The sequence below is a fragment of the Dreissena polymorpha genome, chromosome 14 (genome assembly GCF_020536995.1).
Source record: "Dreissena polymorpha isolate Duluth1 chromosome 14, UMN_Dpol_1.0, whole genome shotgun sequence".
NCBI classification, from domain to species: Eukaryota; Metazoa; Mollusca; class Bivalvia; order Myida; family Dreissenidae; genus Dreissena; species Dreissena polymorpha.
The window spans coordinates 40519956-40538381 of record NC_068368.1 but is presented as its reverse complement, the minus strand read 5'-3'; the positions used below and the strand labels follow the sequence as shown (position 1 = coordinate 40538381).

Genomic DNA, 18426 nt, shown 5'->3' with positions numbered 1-18426 from the left:
TTTCAAGCAACTGGAACCATTTTCGAACTTGTACATAATATCATTGGGCCACATCTTCTGACAAATTTTTATGAAGATCGGACAATAAGTGTGGCCTCTAGAGTGTTAACAAGATTTTACTATAGCCATATATAGCCATATAAGGAAAAATGCCCCACCCCTTGGAAGCCATGTTTTTCAAGCAAACGTAACCATTTTCAAACTCATGCAAGATATCATTGAGACCAATCTTCTGACCAAATTTCATGAAGATTGGACAATAAATGTGGCCTCTAGAGTATTCACAAGGTTTTACTATAGCCATAAATATATACATGTATATAGCCATATAAGGAAAACTGCCCCGCCCTTTGGCAGCTATGTTTTTTCAAGCAAACGCAACCATTTTAGAACTCATCCAAGATATCATACAGACCAATCTTCTGACCAAATTTCATTTAGATTGGACAATAAATGTGGCCTCTAGAGTGTTAATAAAGTTTTACTATAGCCATATAAGGAAAACTGCCCCGCCCCCTGGCGGCCATGATTTTTCACCGATCTGGACCATTTTCGAACTCGTCCGAGATATCAATGAAACCAATGTTTTGACCAAGTTTCATGATGATTGGGCAAAAATTGTGACTTCAAGAGTGTTCACAATGTTTCTCTATAGCCATATAAGGAATACTGCCCCGCCCCCTGGCGGCCATGTTTTTCAACGGACAGGAACCATTTTTGAACTCAACCAACATATCATTTAGACAAACACTTTGACAAAGTTACAAGAAGATTGGGCATCAAATGTGACTTCTACAGTGTTCACAAGGTTTATCTTTTTTTTGACCTAGTGACCTAGTTTTTGACCCAGCATGACCCAGTTTCGAACTCAGTCGAGGTATCCATGGGACAAATGTTCTTACCAAATTTCATGAAGATCAGACAATAAATGTGGCCTCTAGAGTGTTCACAAGGCAAAATGTTGACAACGCACAACGGACGACGGCGATCAAAAAAGCTCACCATGAGCACGTTGTGCTAAGGTGAGCTAAAAAGATCTGACACTCGTTGTCATATCAAACCATATTTTATTAAACTCGTCCAGGATATTCGTTAGTAAGCTCGCCAAAGGCTCGCTAAGAAAATTCCTGAACTCGTTTAATAAAATATGGTATGATATGACAACTTGTGCCAGATCCTATATATATGCAGACTATGCAAGGTACAAAGTTTATCAACATTAATTTCATCCTTTTCACTGTCCAGAAACTTGTGAAAACTGTGTAAATCCGTTTACTTTAAAGCAACAACTTCATTCAAACGAAAGTATACAAAAATAAGAACACTGTTTTGTTGTTTCTTTATTATTATTTAAAAACCGTTAACTATGACAGCAAGCATATACCAACAAAGTTATGATGTACACATTTAGAGACTGACTATTCACTTTATAAAGTAGATGTTAATAGTTTAAATTATACCCCAGTGTCATGTTTATCTTCATTACACGTTGTTAAAACACATACAAACATACACAACACAACTTGTTTACCGAATCTGCCAAGGAATTTCGATACCTACACCCTCATGTGGTACTATCCAGAAGTTTATTAAGCAAAAGTCATCATGCAAGTTGACAACATCAGAATCCCTTTGCAGGCTATTTTATTGAGTCAACAAGACATAAGCCAACATAGCCGTAGGCCTTGTTAAATCATTTAATTTGGCAAATAAAATTACTGAAAAACAGTTTTAAACATGGTGTATATTTACACTTACTGAACATTTCTTGTATATAACCGTTTTTTTCTTCAAAAGCGAGAAATCGTTGATATTACTGGGCATATCTAAGGCTGAAATTCCTATGCAATGATCATTGGTCATATCACTATTAAACGTAATAAACCGACCAATAAGGTGATGATGTACAAAACTGATTGCTTTTCATAATGACGACTGCTGAAAAAGTTTGTGCTGTCAAAAATTGCAGAGTTAAAATGCATAATTAATGTAACGAAAAGAAAAGTAAGAACATGACATGATTTTCTTAAATTCACACACTTCACCAGTCAAATCCATAGCAACCTGTCAGCCTTGAGTGGCCATCTTGTGAACTTCTGGGGAGAGTAGAACAAATCTTCAACAACGAGGAAGTAAACATATGTCAATTAATATTTAGATGACGATACTTAAATTTTTGAAACTTGGGAATTAAATGTTGTTTAAAAGTGCTTACTCTCATTAATGGTAAATAAGAAATATTTGTCATATGATTGATAAATAACTTTCTGATTGATTTTTATTTTGTATTTATAAATGCAGTAAAAACAGGCTTTTTACTTCACTGAACGTTCAAGGGTTAAAAACTTGGTCCAGACCCGTAGAAATGACAATGATTAGAGTACTGAAATGAGATCTATCATCCATCCTGCTTAAGACTTTGGTTTGGACGCATGTATGTCTGGTGTACTGAGTCCATATTTCTGTTTCATCTTGTCCAGCTCCTCTTTCTTCTTATCAGAATCCAATTTCTTGAATGCCTGAAAATAATCATAAAACATATTAATACAAATCAACATCATCATGGACTCCCAATTCAATATCTTGAGCTGTGTATTTATCACATTTGAATAATCTGATGACTTGTAGCATTTGATAAACGTATACAGTCAGGATAGCTTATAACCAAAATTTGCTCCTGTTGTGCAATAAGTCGGGATAATTAATCGGGCTAAAACAGTTTGTGATGAATCAAGCTAACTCAGTACATAATGAATTTGGCAAAAACAGTAGGGCTTTGTAGTGACTTAGGCTAAAACCGTATGTAATAAGTCATGCTAAAAGGGTATGTAATAACAGTATGTTACTATTTAATGATGCATACTTGCATGAAAGGTACATAGAAAGCAGGCGAATATCACGTTTTTGTACTGAAAATAGATCTAAATAAAGAATAGCAAGTACCTTATTGGACTGGTAGTACAAGACGACAAGATAGCGGTTACAGACGTTGAAACCCGACAGGTGATCACAGGCGTTCTTGGCATCAAAAATGTCTTCATATACAACAAACGCTGTTCCTTTGGTATCTGCAGTGTTACCACTGAAAGAAAGTTAATAGACAATTCATAATAGCACTTTCTCTTAAAAGTTTAAAGAAACTCATCACAATCCCATAAATGGTAAGTGGCAGAGACATGTACTGCTTCTTAGTGTTAATGTGTATATCGTTAGTTCATCTAGGCATTTAGTTATACATGTAGTGGAATAGATAGGGGGAGGGGGTCGCCCGTCTATTTCCTTTATGCCCCAACATTTAAAAATATTTTGCCATCCTTTTGAAATATATTGCCACCCTTCCAATTTTTGATCCAAATTAAATTTGTCAACGTTCTCATCATTACAGACACACATAACTTGTTTTAATTGGCTATTGATATCTTTATACCAGTGCCGGATAAGACACCTTGGAGGCCCATAGGAAGCAAATTTTTGGGGTTTCATGGCCCCTATTAGAATGCAAGTGCAGGTCAATTTCACTCATTTAAATAAGCCTACAAGTGCCAAGGATGGCAAGACATAAAATGTGACAATGTCCTTTTATAGGTATAAAATATCATAATACCACAATGGCATTAATACATTACATGTATATTTATTACATTAAGAATTTAAGAAAACAATCAATGATTGTCACTTGGTTAAGGCAATGCCAAGCCTTTAATACAAACATAACATTGATATAAAATAATTAGCTTTTTCAAGTCATTAGATTAAGGCACATGTTAAAGTAAGTTAAAAGAATTATTCCAACAGTTCATGATCTCATGGGGCCCCTAAAAGTCGCGGGGCCCATAGGCAGTTGCCTACTCTGACAAAGGGGTAATGCACAGGGCTCAACATTAACTTTTGAAACCACTTGTCCGGTTGGACAAGTAGACCAAAATTTCAAATGTCCTGACCAAAAACCAACTTGTCATGACCATTATATCTTATTCTGCTCAGTACTTTGCAAAATAATGAAATAATACAAAATGCTAAAATCATAAAGATTTTAATCGTTCAAAATATATGTTGACATAATTGTAGGCAATATCAATACAAAAAGAACTGACTAGAATAACAGAAAAACTCGAGATTATGATTTTTTTAACATGACACAAAGCCAAAATACGTGACAAAAACTTGTGTTTTGCCACTATACAGCAGAAAATGTTAAAAGTGATGTATATGTACGAACAACATTCAACCAACTCACTGACCAAATGTTACCTGAAATTGTCCCCTCACCTTTGGCCATTTACAAAATAGGATTGACAAATAAATAAATATCAATGATGTCGTAAAATCATTCTATACATAGAGATGACATCACTACGTTAATTGTCTGTAAGATCTGTGTGTACCGGTGTTGTAAAATGCATATTCTTTACAAGGAAGAATTTTAATGTTATCTTGGCAAAGAAAAATGTAAAGGGTTGCTTCCCTTGTGCACAGTACTGTGTAGTATCACATGGAACTATCGGTATATCTCGCGCTTTGTCGTTTAAACGTTAACAAAATATTATCGAAAAAGTTTTGTGATAACTCCACAGAAATAACGGATTTAAAGGCATTTTTTCTTAGTTATTAAATTATAACAACCACTTGTCCCGTCGGACTAGCAAATTCTTTATTTCCGGACTAACAATTTGGTTGTCCCGGACAGTTGGACTATCGTTAATGTCGAGCCCTGATGCATGACTGCTTTTTACATTAACATATGAAAGAAAATTACCCATTGAAATAAAATTGCCCTATCAGTATAATCACACATTATGTCTTCATATGCCTTTTTTCCATATATTAAAATACCGTAATATTCCTGCTAGCCCTATAGAACGCTAATGCTACTAATACTATAATACATACACTCTTATCTGCCGAATGGCTCCATATTTGCCGAATATATCATACATTTCTTCTGCAGTTATCTTGTAAGGCAGGTTACGTATGTACAATGTTCTGTTGACCTCTGGCGGAAGCCTAACCTGAAAATGAAAAGAAACCCTTGTGACGAGAACATCATCTCTTTTATACCTAATGATAAAATATGAAATTTCTGCAGTGAAATAACAGCAGTGAAAAGAACACATTGTTATTTTCACCGGTGAAAAGAACACATTTTCGGAACTCCTTTTTATATTTTTAGATTATCATAAATAATTTTTTTATATATTTTCTATGATCACGAGTGAATTAAAATCGACATTCCACAGAATCCAACAATTTTTCTTTTTCTTTTATGCTTTTTCACCGTTTATTTACATTGTAAAAGAGTTTGACTGGAGGAAATGTATTGAGGCACGCCACGGGAGAAACTCCGAGAAAGGGTAACTTTCCAGCGAAAGGGAAACAGCTGTTAATTATTTTCTTGAAAAAGGGGCATAAAAGAAACTTAAAATTTGTTCATGTCAGTGTAAGATGGTTTGTTATTTCACTCGTAATCATAGAAAAATATTATTTTCACTCGTGGCGCAAAATATATTTTCTATGATCGATCGTGAAATAACAAACGATCTTACACAGACATAAACAAATATCCTCTATAAGTTACATAGCTTTTTGAATAGAGAATTTATGTTCCAAATTGTGTTCATCTATAAAAGATAATTTCTTTTTCTTTAAGACAATATCTGGTCATTTTTCATTTTTTTCACGAACTGAGTACCAATATTAAGAAATTGTAGGAACAGACTAAAAACACACAATAAATACATCATAAATATACAATTTATTGTCCTAGTCAAAGCTGGACTCTGTATACCATTTAAACTTTGACAAATAAAAACATAATATAGAAACACTGCCAAACAAGTTGGTGTTTGAAAGAACAACCCAATTCAATGCTAGTTCAGTAGTTGTTAAAAGGGCCTTGTACAAGGATTCTTGAAAAGGCTTGACATTGGTCATTAAATTCCTATAACTTAAGATTTAAACATCTGAACAACTTAGCTCAAGTGAAACAATACAGAATTCAGGACATAAAAAAACAACAAAGTTGGTCCAACCAGGATTTGAACAGGGTCCTTTGAATTAAAAAGGCTTTGGCCTAGTCTGTTGGCAATAATACCTACATTGTATTACAGGAATATTATCATTTCACCAATATTTATACTTTATACATGGCTCTACATTTTTAATGTTCCCTCTTTGCTGGACAGTGATCTTAAATTGAATTGAACATGTGATACACACATTAAAAATTGTCATATTGTCAATCTTTGAGCAAAGGGCCTTGCCAATGAGACAGAGAGAAGTTGGTTTAGGCAGTGCTTACACCGTCATTTGCCACATTAGCAGGCGGATAAAAGTGACAAATATCACTACGGAAATGTCCTTTTGGCTAGAACTTTGATGCACTTTTCAACTGATGAATGCTTTTTAAAAATGTGCTCTCCAATGAAGACTTTGATATGCTGTGGTATAACTTATGTACTAAAGTAAAATTAAACATGTAATTATTGTTTATTTGGTGTCCTTGTTGCAGTTACAAGATCTATAATTGTCTAACCACAATTTCACAAACTGTAATTGTATAACTTAAACATGACAAACTGAAAATGATATTTATATTTAAGACTAAACAAGCTTTTTATTAGGTTGCCATGGGATTGTAGATATGGCGTCCGCTTAGCAACCAGATGGTCATGGGTTTGATCCCCACTGTGGGAGCATTCTTTAGATCTCCCCCATTGACACCAAGTACTGGTTCTAGTCCCAGGAAACGGAGTCTAGAGCGTTGCAAACAAGCCTTAGGTATCCATGCAATCAAGGTAAAATAAATATGTTCAATCGATATTTATAACTATTTTGGGAGTATACTTTTTGTCAAGCACTATATTTAAACAAGAGCACCGCCTTGCGGGTGCATACCGCTCATCTATTTTTCATTTTAAAGGTGAAGGGACCTATCTCAATACTTCAATCAAAAAAGATGGAGGGGTGGGGTGGAGAGGGGTATATTATTATAGTGTGGGGTGTGTGGTCATTTATTACATTATCTTCCAAAAATAAGAAATTAAAATTCCAAAAAAAAAAAAAAAATCATTAAGAAGATGATCTTTCAAAAATAAAAAAAATGAAAAATACAAATTACTTTTTTTTTTGGGGGGGGGGGGGATTCTGAGGGGGGGGGGGGCATGGGGGATGGTTTGGGTGGAGTCTATTGTCGTATGTCAGGTAAGAGTTGTTTTGTCAAAGTACATGTATCAATCAAATCTGATAATAAATAACGAAGTCGTGGCAATTTTAGCAAAATTTCATTATTTGACCTTGATAGTCAAGGTCATTCAAAGGTCAAGGTAAAATTCAACTTGCCAGGTACAGTACCCTCATGATAGTATGAAAGTATTTGAACTTTGAAAGCAATAGCCTTGATACTTTAGAAGTAAAGTGAATGTAAACCCAAAATTTAACCATATATTCAAAGTTGCTAAGTAAAAAATGGTCCATAATTTTGTCAAAATGACAACTAGAGTTCACAACTTGTCCTGTACAGTCCCCTTATGATAGTTTGTGAGTGTTCCAAGTCTGAAAGCAATAGCTATGATACTTTAGGAGTAAAGTGGACCAAAACACAAAACTTTACGAAATTTCAATTTTCTAAGTATAAAGGGGCCATAATTCTGTCAAAATGCCAGTCAGACTCAGAGTTACATAACTTTGCCTGCACAGTCCCCTTATGATAGTTAGTAAGTGTCGCAAGTATGAAAGCAATAGCTTTGATACTTTAGGAATAAAGTGGACCTAAACACAAAACTTATATATAACAAATTTTCAATTTTCTAAGTATAACAAGAGATGTGTTTGTCAGAAACACAATGCCCCCTATTGCGTCGCTTTTTTTTTTACCTTTGACCTTGAAGGATGACCTTGACCTTTCACCACTCAAAATGTGCAGCTCCATGAGATACACATGCATGCCAAATATGAAGTTGCTACATGTATGTTGAATATTAAAAAAGTTATTGCAAAACTTTACTGTACAGTAAAGTTTTGCGACAGAATTTTTATGATCTTTGACCTTGAAGGATGACCTTGACCTTTCACCACTCAAAATGTGCAGCTCCGTGAGATACATATGCATGGCAAATATCAAGTTGCTATGTTCAATATTTTAAAAGTTATTGCAAAACTTTACTGTACAGTAAAGTTTTGGGACAGATAACAGACAGAAAGAAAGAAAGGCCAAAAACAATATACCCCTGATCTACATGTATCGATCCGGGGGCATAAAAAGGGCTCATAATTCTGTCAAAATGCACGCGAGAGTTTTGTTACTTTGCCTGCCCAGTCCCCTCATGATAATAAGTAAATGTACCAAGTTTGAATGCAATAGCTTTGATACTTTATGAGAAAAGTGGACCTTAACACAAAACTTAACCGGACGCCAACGCCAATGCCAAGGTGATGACAATAGCTCATAATTTTTTTTCAAAAAATAGATGAGGTTAAAAAAAGGGTTTAATAGTACTGATAAGACGGGTCTAGACCAGGCACCTCTTTCCCCAAGCAAACCTTGAAATCAATTCTTTTGAATTACAAAGGAAATATAAAATATTCAAAGGCAAAACTCAGCACATCTGTTAATGGATGTCCTGGTGTATATTGTGCAAAAAAGAGCAGTTGTAAATTAAGTTAAAGTTTACTTTAATGAGAATATTTTCAATTTTCTAAGTATAAAGGGGCCATAATTCTGTCAAAATGCCAGTCAGACTCAGAGTTACATAACTTTGCCTGCACAGTCCCCTTATGATAGTTAGTAAGTGTCGCAAGTATGAAAGCAATAGCTTTGATACTTTAGGAATAAAGTGGACCTAAACACAAAACTTATATATAACAAATTTTCAATTTTCTAAGTATAACAAGAGATGTGTTTGTCAGAAACACAATGCCCCCTAATGCGCCACTTTGATTTTTTTTAACCTTTGACCTTGAAGGATGACCTTGAACTTCCACCACTCAAAATGTGCATCTCCATGAGATACACATGCATGCCAAATATCAAGTTGCTACATTTAATATTGCAAAAGTTATGAAGAAGGTTAAAGTTTTGGTTAAAGTTTTGGGACACACACATGGACACATACAATGACAGACAGGCCAAAAACAATATACCCCTGATCTTTCGATCCGGGGGCATAAAAATGCACAGGATATTACAAATCTCAACAGTAAATCATTTTATGTCAGGGTTGGCACCAATCGACCGCCCCCGGTTTTAACCGGTTAAAACCGCCCCGGTCAATACTCCTGAAGTGGTCATTACTGGTCAATAGTGGTCGATTGAACTTTACCCCCAATTTTAATTAATATTCCATGCCTAATTAAACTATATTGATAATATAAATTAAACAGACATGTTGCCAATAATGTCTTAAGCTATTTATACCCACTATTTTATACCTGTTCATGCAATTTGTAGGCCAATCTCTCGACATTTTGCAAATTAGTCAAAGTTGGTAGATTGGATTTTTCTGGTCGATTGAACTTTTTTTCAATTCTAATGAATTATGAATTCTCAGATAATTCTGTGCTTGATTCAGCAAGAACCTGTCAATTACTGTGTATGAGTTGTTCCTCATGCCCCACTGTCCCCACAGTCTCCTCACCTATACAGGATGGGGCACCCAAAACTGATAATAGGGCCTTAAATGGCACCTTTTTGACACAACCTTTACTTGTCATGTTTTCTTGCCTAGATTTCTTTAAATAATTTTTAAACAAAATAGTGAAAAATTCTTATATTTTCCATTGATATAAAAATAAAAAACATAATAAGAAATAATAAATCAAAGAAAACAATAATTGAAAAGAAGAGTCTATAGTAGACCCACAATTGGAAAACATTTTTGTTGTCAAAATCAAGAACTTTGATTGCTTAATCATTTGAATACCAATTGAACTTTTAAATGTGAAAGGAAAAAAAACGCTCATAATACAGAAAGGAGACTACTTATAAGTTACTATTAAATTAATAGCAAGTAATCGCCTTATGTGTGAGTGATCTGAAATAGATTTGCTTCATTGTCAATATCAGAGACATAAAACTGCATGGATTTTATTACCAATTAAGGCTTAGGGGCCAGATTTATGACCCTAGAAAACACAAGAGTTCTGTTTGTCCATCTGCATATCAAATAGATATATCAATAGATAAGTGAAATACTATGGTAACTACAATAGTAAAAATACTTTAGTAACAGATGTGATACACCGAGATAAAGATATTGCATAGGTCCTTATATTTAAGGCCATTTCCATAAATAATAAAGATTTAATTTTTTACAACTTTAAAGATTTTTTTTACAATAAATGACTCAAAGTTTATCAATTACAGAATAATTATTGATTTAATATAACATAGCTCCTTTGTGATGTTTTCATGCTACAATTTTCAATCAACCAGTATTGACCAGTATTGACCAGTTAATGACCGGTTTTAACCGGGTATTGACCGCCGGCCCGGTCAATACTCAATTGACCGGTCAATATGCCAACCCTGTTTTATGTACTCAATTTACCCATGAGCTAGTATATGCGGAGAATTGCTCAGAAAGGGGACAAATTGATTTTTCAAACTCTTACTTTCCAATCATCTGTGCAGGCAAGTGTTGCCTGCTGTTTTCACAGTTTGATTGACAGTAGCAAAGCTCATTATCATACGGTGACCTATAACCGGTGATGACCTACTTCCAGTGATTTTGTTAACTTTAAGAACATTACTATTGTGATGATGTCAAACGCATTTGCTCTGAGTATTTTGTTTACTGCCAATACTCTCATTGAAAACAAAAGACAAATACAACTAGAAATGGCGCGGCAGAGGCCGACGCGTATCCCCACGCCGAATGTTTGACCTAGGTGTGCCCCAGGGTTGGTAATGGGGCCATGCATAGCTGAGATTGACCGTATTGTCATAAGAGAAGTTCATCATCAATTACATGTAGAAGTGAATTGGTGTAGAAATGAAGAAGTTATAGTAAAAGGCAATTTTGGGTGGGTGTGACATATGTGGGCAGGGCGCCCCAGGGTTGATAATTGTGCCATGCATAGTTGAGATTGACCGTATTGTCATAAGAGAAGTTCAGTATCAATTTGAAGTGAATCGGTGTAGAAATGAAGAAATTATAGTAAAAGGCAATTTTGGGTGGGTGTGGTCTATGTGGGCGGGGCGCCCCAGGGTTGGTTATGGGGCCATGCATAGTTGAGATTGACTGTATTGTCATAAGAGAAGTTCAATATCAATTTGAAGTGAATCGGTGTAGAAATGAAGAAATTATAGTAAAGGCAATTTTGGGTGGGTGTGGTCTATGTGGGCGGGGCCCCAGGGTTGGTTATGGGGCCATGCATAGTTGAGATTGACCCTTATGTCATAAGAGAAGTTCAGTATCAATTTGAAGTGAATCCGTGTAGAAATGAAAAAATTATAGTAAATGGAATTTTTTGGTGGGTGTGGCCTATGTGGGCGGGCGCCCCAGGGTTGGGATTGGGGCCATGCATAGTTGAGATTGACCCTAATGTCATAACAAAAGTTCAGTATCAATTTGAAGTGAATCCGTGTAGAAAAGAAAAAATTATAGTAAATGGAAATTTTTGGTGGGTGTGGCCTATGTGGGCGGGGCGCCCCAGGGTTGGGAATGGGGCCATGCATGGTTGAGATTGACCGTATTGTCATAAGAGAGGTCCAGTATCAATTTGAAGTGAATCGGTGTAGAAATAAAGAAGTAAATGTAAAATAACCTAAAAAAATGAGTGATAATTTCTGACGCGGCCCCACCCCAACCGCTATAACTTTTGACCCAGGGGTCAGATCAAAATTCCAAATAGTGCAGGGTCGCACATATGCTCATAGCTACCATGTGTGTAAGTTTCAAGGTTTTAGTGCTTTTAGTGTAGGAGGAGATAGTGGCCAGGACGGACGGACAGACAGACGGACGGCGGAGATAACCACAATATCCCCACCTTTTTTTCAAAAAGCGTGGGGATAATTAGGAAAACATAGGTATAATTGCATTAAAAATCTAAGTTTCTAACATCAAAAAAATAATCAAAATTTATCCATATTCTATTAATTTTAACATTCTATTGGTCCCCTTTATTATATTTCTACATAAATTGCGAAGTGAAGCAAACGACCCCGGCCTCAAGTACAGGACTTTCCTATTGTTGTCATGTCAACCGAAATAGATCAATAATGCAAGTAATGAATGATATTGAAGTGTGTATCAAACTATCCGATTTGCATGGTTAAACATGCTTTAAATAAACAAATTTGAGATGCATTTCACAGGAATTAAATAATTTTTTTGAAGGTACATGTAAATCATTTGTTTTTCCATCATTGGCATTAGTTAAACAAATAATGTTACTTGTTTTCTCAATGTTCCAGTATTTGGTAAATTGAGGATAACTGAAGTCTTCCGAAGTATTTTTTGAAATTTGAAATTTTCTAGAATTCACTTTCACCATATTAGAATTTATGCAATTAAGTTTCAGAGATGGCCAATTCATCTAGTGATTGAAATATAAATAAGATACACAGGTACAATATTCCACTTATATAAATGGCCTAGGACCACACGGGCAGCACAGGCAGCAGTATCATAAATTTGCCCCCCCCACCCCGGGACCCTACCCTCCCCAAGCTTACCCCAGGGGTTCCAGATTGTTAAATGTACACCTATTGTGTATGGTTTGACTTTTCAACAACGGTTACGAATATTGACAAAAATTCATAGTTTGAAAAAATAACCCTCGTATAGGTATTATATATACACAAGGAATGAAACGCACTATATGCCTATTGCTGAAAGATTGTGGAACACTGGGCGTGACCTTTTTCATCGAAAACACACATGTTCCCATGCAGTTGCCGACAAAATGCAACTGGATTCGTTAAAAGACAGTAAATGCAACGAGATTACACTACTAACCGATCTCCTGCTCGGCTAATAACTTTAATATTCGATTAAATTCGACTTTCTCGCTACATGTCTGTGTTTTGCTGTCATATTTTGTCGATCGAATGCTCGGTTCTAAAACGCCATATCATTGGCCAACACAATGAGAACAACCAGCCAGAGGACGCGTTATAAAATTAAAATGGTGTCCATGTGTAGATGAAACACCGAGTGACATATAGCGAGAAAGTCAAATTTAATTGAATATTAAAGTTATTAGCCGAGCAGGAGATCAGTTAGTTGTGTAATCACGTTGCTTTAACCAGGGCTTTCCTTTGACCCGAGCTCCCGGGTTTTGACGCTTGAAAATTACAGAATACCCTAGTTTGACTTTTGAGAAAATTACGTCAGGCGTCACATTTGACCGGGGGAATGTACCGACTTGCGTCAAAGAGATCAAAAGTTGTTAAGAGTAAGTGATGTTTGGCTTGGGGCGGAGTATCTTTTGGTATACGCTAACCGTTATCGCCAGTTTCCAATCATTGAAGCACTCCGCCCAGTAGGCGGAGTTTTGCCCATTGAGAAATCTAGCAATAACCAATTAAAACACTGCTGGTTCGATAACGCGTGTATCAACGTTCCATTATTTATCTGAGCGTTTGTTATCAGCTGTTTGCAGAAACGACATGTATTAAAACCACTTAAACAGAATGGACTCACCTGCGTCAGTTTTAATAATATCCAATATATAATTATAACATCCATATCCACAATATTTTGAGAAATACTTCCACAATATGAATATGTCAGAATGTATTTTCAATGCTGAATACAGTGTACCCAACCCTGTTTTATTCCATGTTTGCTCCGTTCAAAGACGCGCGAAAGTTATGCTGGCATATGTACTGTCTACAACGTCAATTGTAATAATTAACCATTTGAGATGGCATAGAAAATCGGCGTGTTTGTCGCACGTCTTCGGTAAAGATGGCACATGAAATAATTAAATCCGGATTTGAGCCGTCCAGGATCGATTTTGAGATAAATGTTAATCCGATTAGTTAGTTTAAAGAGGTATTTTGATGGTAAACGGCTGGCACTGACATGAGCAGTAACTGACAGAACATCTTCGCTTCTTTCCGAAAACCGTACCATTCTATGAACGTTGCTAATGTCCGCCAACTATAAATTATCTATTAGCAAAATAAAGCACTGCAATATCATACTTTAACAATATGTCAACCGAATTATATATTAATTGCGTATTTGCTAGGTTACTTATTACTGGCTTTCATTTTCTGCAGACAAACAAAACACATTTTATTTCATTTGCAAACGACATATCTCTACCTGTTTTCGGACAGTCGTTTTCGGATACGGTATGGTTTGTCGATTTTAATTTATTTCTAACGATCTTGATAACATTTTTTATAGAATGACGAATACACATGCGGTGTTACGGATGGTCTGATTGATAAAATTTCGCATTGTTCTCACAAGAAATTGTACATACAGTACAGCCAAAGCGGCACAAACATAATCCGCGGCTACGCCACGGCCAGATTATTAGTCCGCGGCGGCCGAATCGTGTGTTCACGCGGCGTATCGCCGTGGCACTCGGCATCGATCCGCGCAACGACGCCGAGTCTGTATTAACCTCGCGTACTTTCGCGGAGTAAATCCGCCGCATACGTACGCGGCGGATCGAGTGACAAGATATCCACCTACATGTACATACATGTATGTGTAGCGTAGAATTAATTACGCGCAACTGTTTATGTTTCGTTCGATTATCATTATTATATTTGTAATCCGAAACACACTTCAGAATTTTAATGCTAACGCGTCCTTTGGCAAACTCTAGCGTCAAATAAACAGTGCTAAAATATCCTTTGTTTCATAAAAAGCGCGCGAAAATTTATGCAGACATGTAGAACGTCGTTTGGAAAGTTTGGGTGTATTTTGTGTTGTATAACTACATGAACATCACGTCAGGCGTAAATCGCGTGTTCAGTGGAGAAAAAAAAACGCCCCGATTAGACGTTATTTCATCATCTCTATAAATAGTAACAAATGCCCAAATGTATTTGATACTTAAGGAAATATCGAGAATGTTTGTGTATCGTAAATATTTACCAGCATTTGCTTTAAAACTGGAATATACGGGATTATCGGGTAATTAGTAGCGATATTAACTGTATAATATGAACAAAATAAAACGTGTTTATATACGCATATTCAAACAATAGTTATAATAAGCTGATAATTTACAAAACTACAAATACGTCGTCACCGTCTTGATTATTGATGTGGCTTCAAACTGCTAATTTTCTCAGCTAAAATATAATAGCGGAATCAACATGCAATTAATTTATAAATCCACCATATGCTGGAGCCTTGACCACTTGTATGTGCGAAAACATAATTACGTGACCTTGTTTATGTGTGAAATACATACGCTACGGGCGGGAAACAAACTTAATAATTGGCCAGACACATTAACTATGCTTACATGTATATGCTAATACAATCCGCGCACAATAAATTTATTATGATTTTAATTATTATTATAATTGTTCTTTCAAAATTTGTTAACTACATGTAACTAATAATTTAAAAAAATATTTTATGATCGCATCGACTCGGCATCATGTCGCGGACCGCGGCATGCCTCGGCGGACAGATGCGAAGTTTCGCGGCGAAATGCGACTTGCCGCCGCATACTGACGCGGCTTCAACGACTGACGCGGCATCGACTCGTTTCGCCTTGCCGCCGCGGATCGCGAAATACGTTTGTTCCGCTTTGGCTGTACTGTAGAAAGAAAATAAAGAATAACAATAAGCAAGGGCTCGAGGGGCTCTGTCCTCTATTCCCTTTATCCTACGGTCTCTGAATCTCTGCTTAGTTTTCCGTATTTCGAATTTTGGACAATTGCCACCCCTGATATATATTATGTCACTACAAGTGCGAATGTTTCTTTCGTATTGATTTCACTATGCTCACAATGTTGGTCACAATGTATGTTTGCATTATCTCTTTTATTGACTGGAATATAAGAAATTAATGTTTAGATATTTGTAAATTTGTTGCTTTTGATATATAATATCTCAGTAATTTGCTTAAAGTACAAAAGATCATTGACTCTCCTGTGTTAAAATGATGACTCATACAAATTTGATTTTGACTCTTGAAAATTTGGTCCCAAGAGTCATTGACTCTTGAGATTTGAGGTCTAAGTAAAGCCCTGCTTTAACTGTCTTTTAACGAATCCAGTTGCATTTTGTTGGCAACTGCATGGGAACATGTGTGTTTTCGATGAAAAATGTCATGTCCAGTGTTCCACAATCTTTCAGCAATAGGCATATAGTGCGTTTCATACCTTGTGTATATATAATACCTATACGAGGGTTATTTTTTCAAACTATGAATTTTTGTCAATATTCGTTGTTGAAAAGTCAAACCATACACAATCGGTGTACATTTAACAATCTGGAACCCCTGGGGTAAGCTCGGGGGGCGGGTAGGGATCCGGGGGGGGGGGCAAATTTATGATACTGCTGCCTGTGACGGGCAGTCATCACTGACATCAGATTTGGTTGTGATGCCTTCATTATCAATATCCCTAAATTAATGACGGAAAACCTTGACATATTTGTCAAAATATTTAAAAGCCTTTCCAGATAAAGTCAGCAACTTTGCTCATAGCTTGTTGAATATTTAATTCAGTAATGATGATCTTTCCTATCTTAGAATTCCTTACACAATTTAATAAGCGTTTCGCCGACTCCGATGATGGCGACACGAAAACGTGTTGGAATTTACAATAACTTTAAAAGAAAAGATATATTATCCACACTAATTTAAAATATATAAGTTTATGAAAAAGAAAAACATGATAAATAACGAAAGTAATGTAGATTCATAGTAAAATAGAATATCTTACGTTTCCCTTTCTTCCCATCGCCATCTTGATTTATTTGTTGTGTAACCGAAAGAAAAATATTGAAAAGATGAAAAGGCTACATTAAACTAAAAAAGCCATTGTATTGGTCCGTTTTATATTGTATCCAACAAACGTACGTACCGAAGCAGAGCATTTTATGACTGTAGCACTAAAGGTCGTTTCAGAGTATTTAAGACTCAATGGTTTAAGCTTTCAGTAAGGACACGACATCAGTTTGATTAGAACCATTACTCTTTGACATGTGTAGAATTTCGAAATTAATGCGTTGCTTCCGAGCCTGAGGCTGGATATCGCGAGAACTGTGAGTGTGTTCCTGTACTCTGATCTAACTTGCTGGAATCACGAAAGTTGCGACTGTAACTTTCCACATAATTTTACTGAAAGGCGTACATTTTATGTGGTCAAGAAATCTTGGGGAATTACAAAGTATCCAGAGGAAACACCACCTGTCCGGTATGATGACCACATAACAGCTCATCCAAAACAAAAAAGATTGAACCAGAGTCGCATTGGCGTGAAGTGTGTTTTTTTTGCTTTAAATATGGCAGTTTTAAGCATTTATAAAATATTGATTTATTATTTTAACAGACATGCATCTGTAATGTTTGCATGTGTTCATTCAACAAAGGCAACATTGATGTTGATAAATAATTGTTGCGACGATCCCATTCCTTAGTAAAGTTCGATTGGTCGTTGTCGGTTCGGGTACTTCTTAAATGTACCCCGAGTACTCCTAAGTATACTTTAATGTACCCCGGGTACGGTAAAATACTTAAACGTACCCGGGAGTTCTAACGCTAATTTGGGATCGCTTATGATCTATTGGTAATTGTCGGCTCGGGTACGTACTACTTACATGTAACCCGGGTACTCTTAAGTATACTTACATGTAATCCGGGTACGCTAAATATACTTAATCATACCCGGTCGATATTAGACTGTACCCAGGGTACATTTAAGTAGTTCCCGAGCCGATAATGACCTATCGAGCCTTAGGCTCGAGTAAACAAATATTTTGACTTCAATTCAAATCAACAATAGTGTTTTTAATGCGCGTTATAAAACGTGATATATGGGCTAAGCAATTATTCAAAGTGCATACAAATACATCATCTAAATTAAAAACTAATATTTCTTATAAGCTACGATATTTGCAGTGGCATGGCGGGACATTCGAAATATAACGTGCGCAAGTGACGAATGTCAACCATTGACATTCCGGGAGCACTTCATGGCGCGGCCAATGAATATTTAAAAAAAGTAAACCCAATGCCCGATTTAAAATCGGTACACTTATAACGAACTTTGGTTTGACCTTATTGTCTCAACACAAGCGACATATGAAAAATCATTATTTGCACGTAACACATCTACAATATACAATTATTGTTTCAGTGAACTATTTTTGAAAATAATGTGTGGATTTGACGCATGTTAAACTAAAACGTGTGAACGCCGTATGTTTTGAGATCCACTAACTGTTCCGTTGGATCCACTTAAGAAGTCGTGGTAAGGCTTACTCGTTGAAACGGCGTATA

General features: G+C 36.0%; 1 protein-coding gene across 1 annotated transcript; it reads right to left on the bottom strand.

Moving 5' to 3' along the window:
- Positions 1-1325: 1325 nt before the first annotated feature.
- Positions 1326-16933, bottom strand: LOC127858187 (splicing factor 3B subunit 6-like). The gene is made up of 4 exons (XM_052395162.1): positions 16868-16933; positions 4891-5009; positions 2944-3082; positions 1326-2519 (listed from the first exon to the last, which is right to left on the bottom strand). Exons 1-4 carry the CDS (start codon positions 16889-16891, stop codon positions 2412-2414), a joined length of 390 nt encoding a protein of 129 aa, XP_052251122.1. The 5' UTR covers positions 16892-16933; the 3' UTR covers positions 1326-2411.
- Between the last annotated feature and the right edge of the window lie 1493 nt (positions 16934-18426).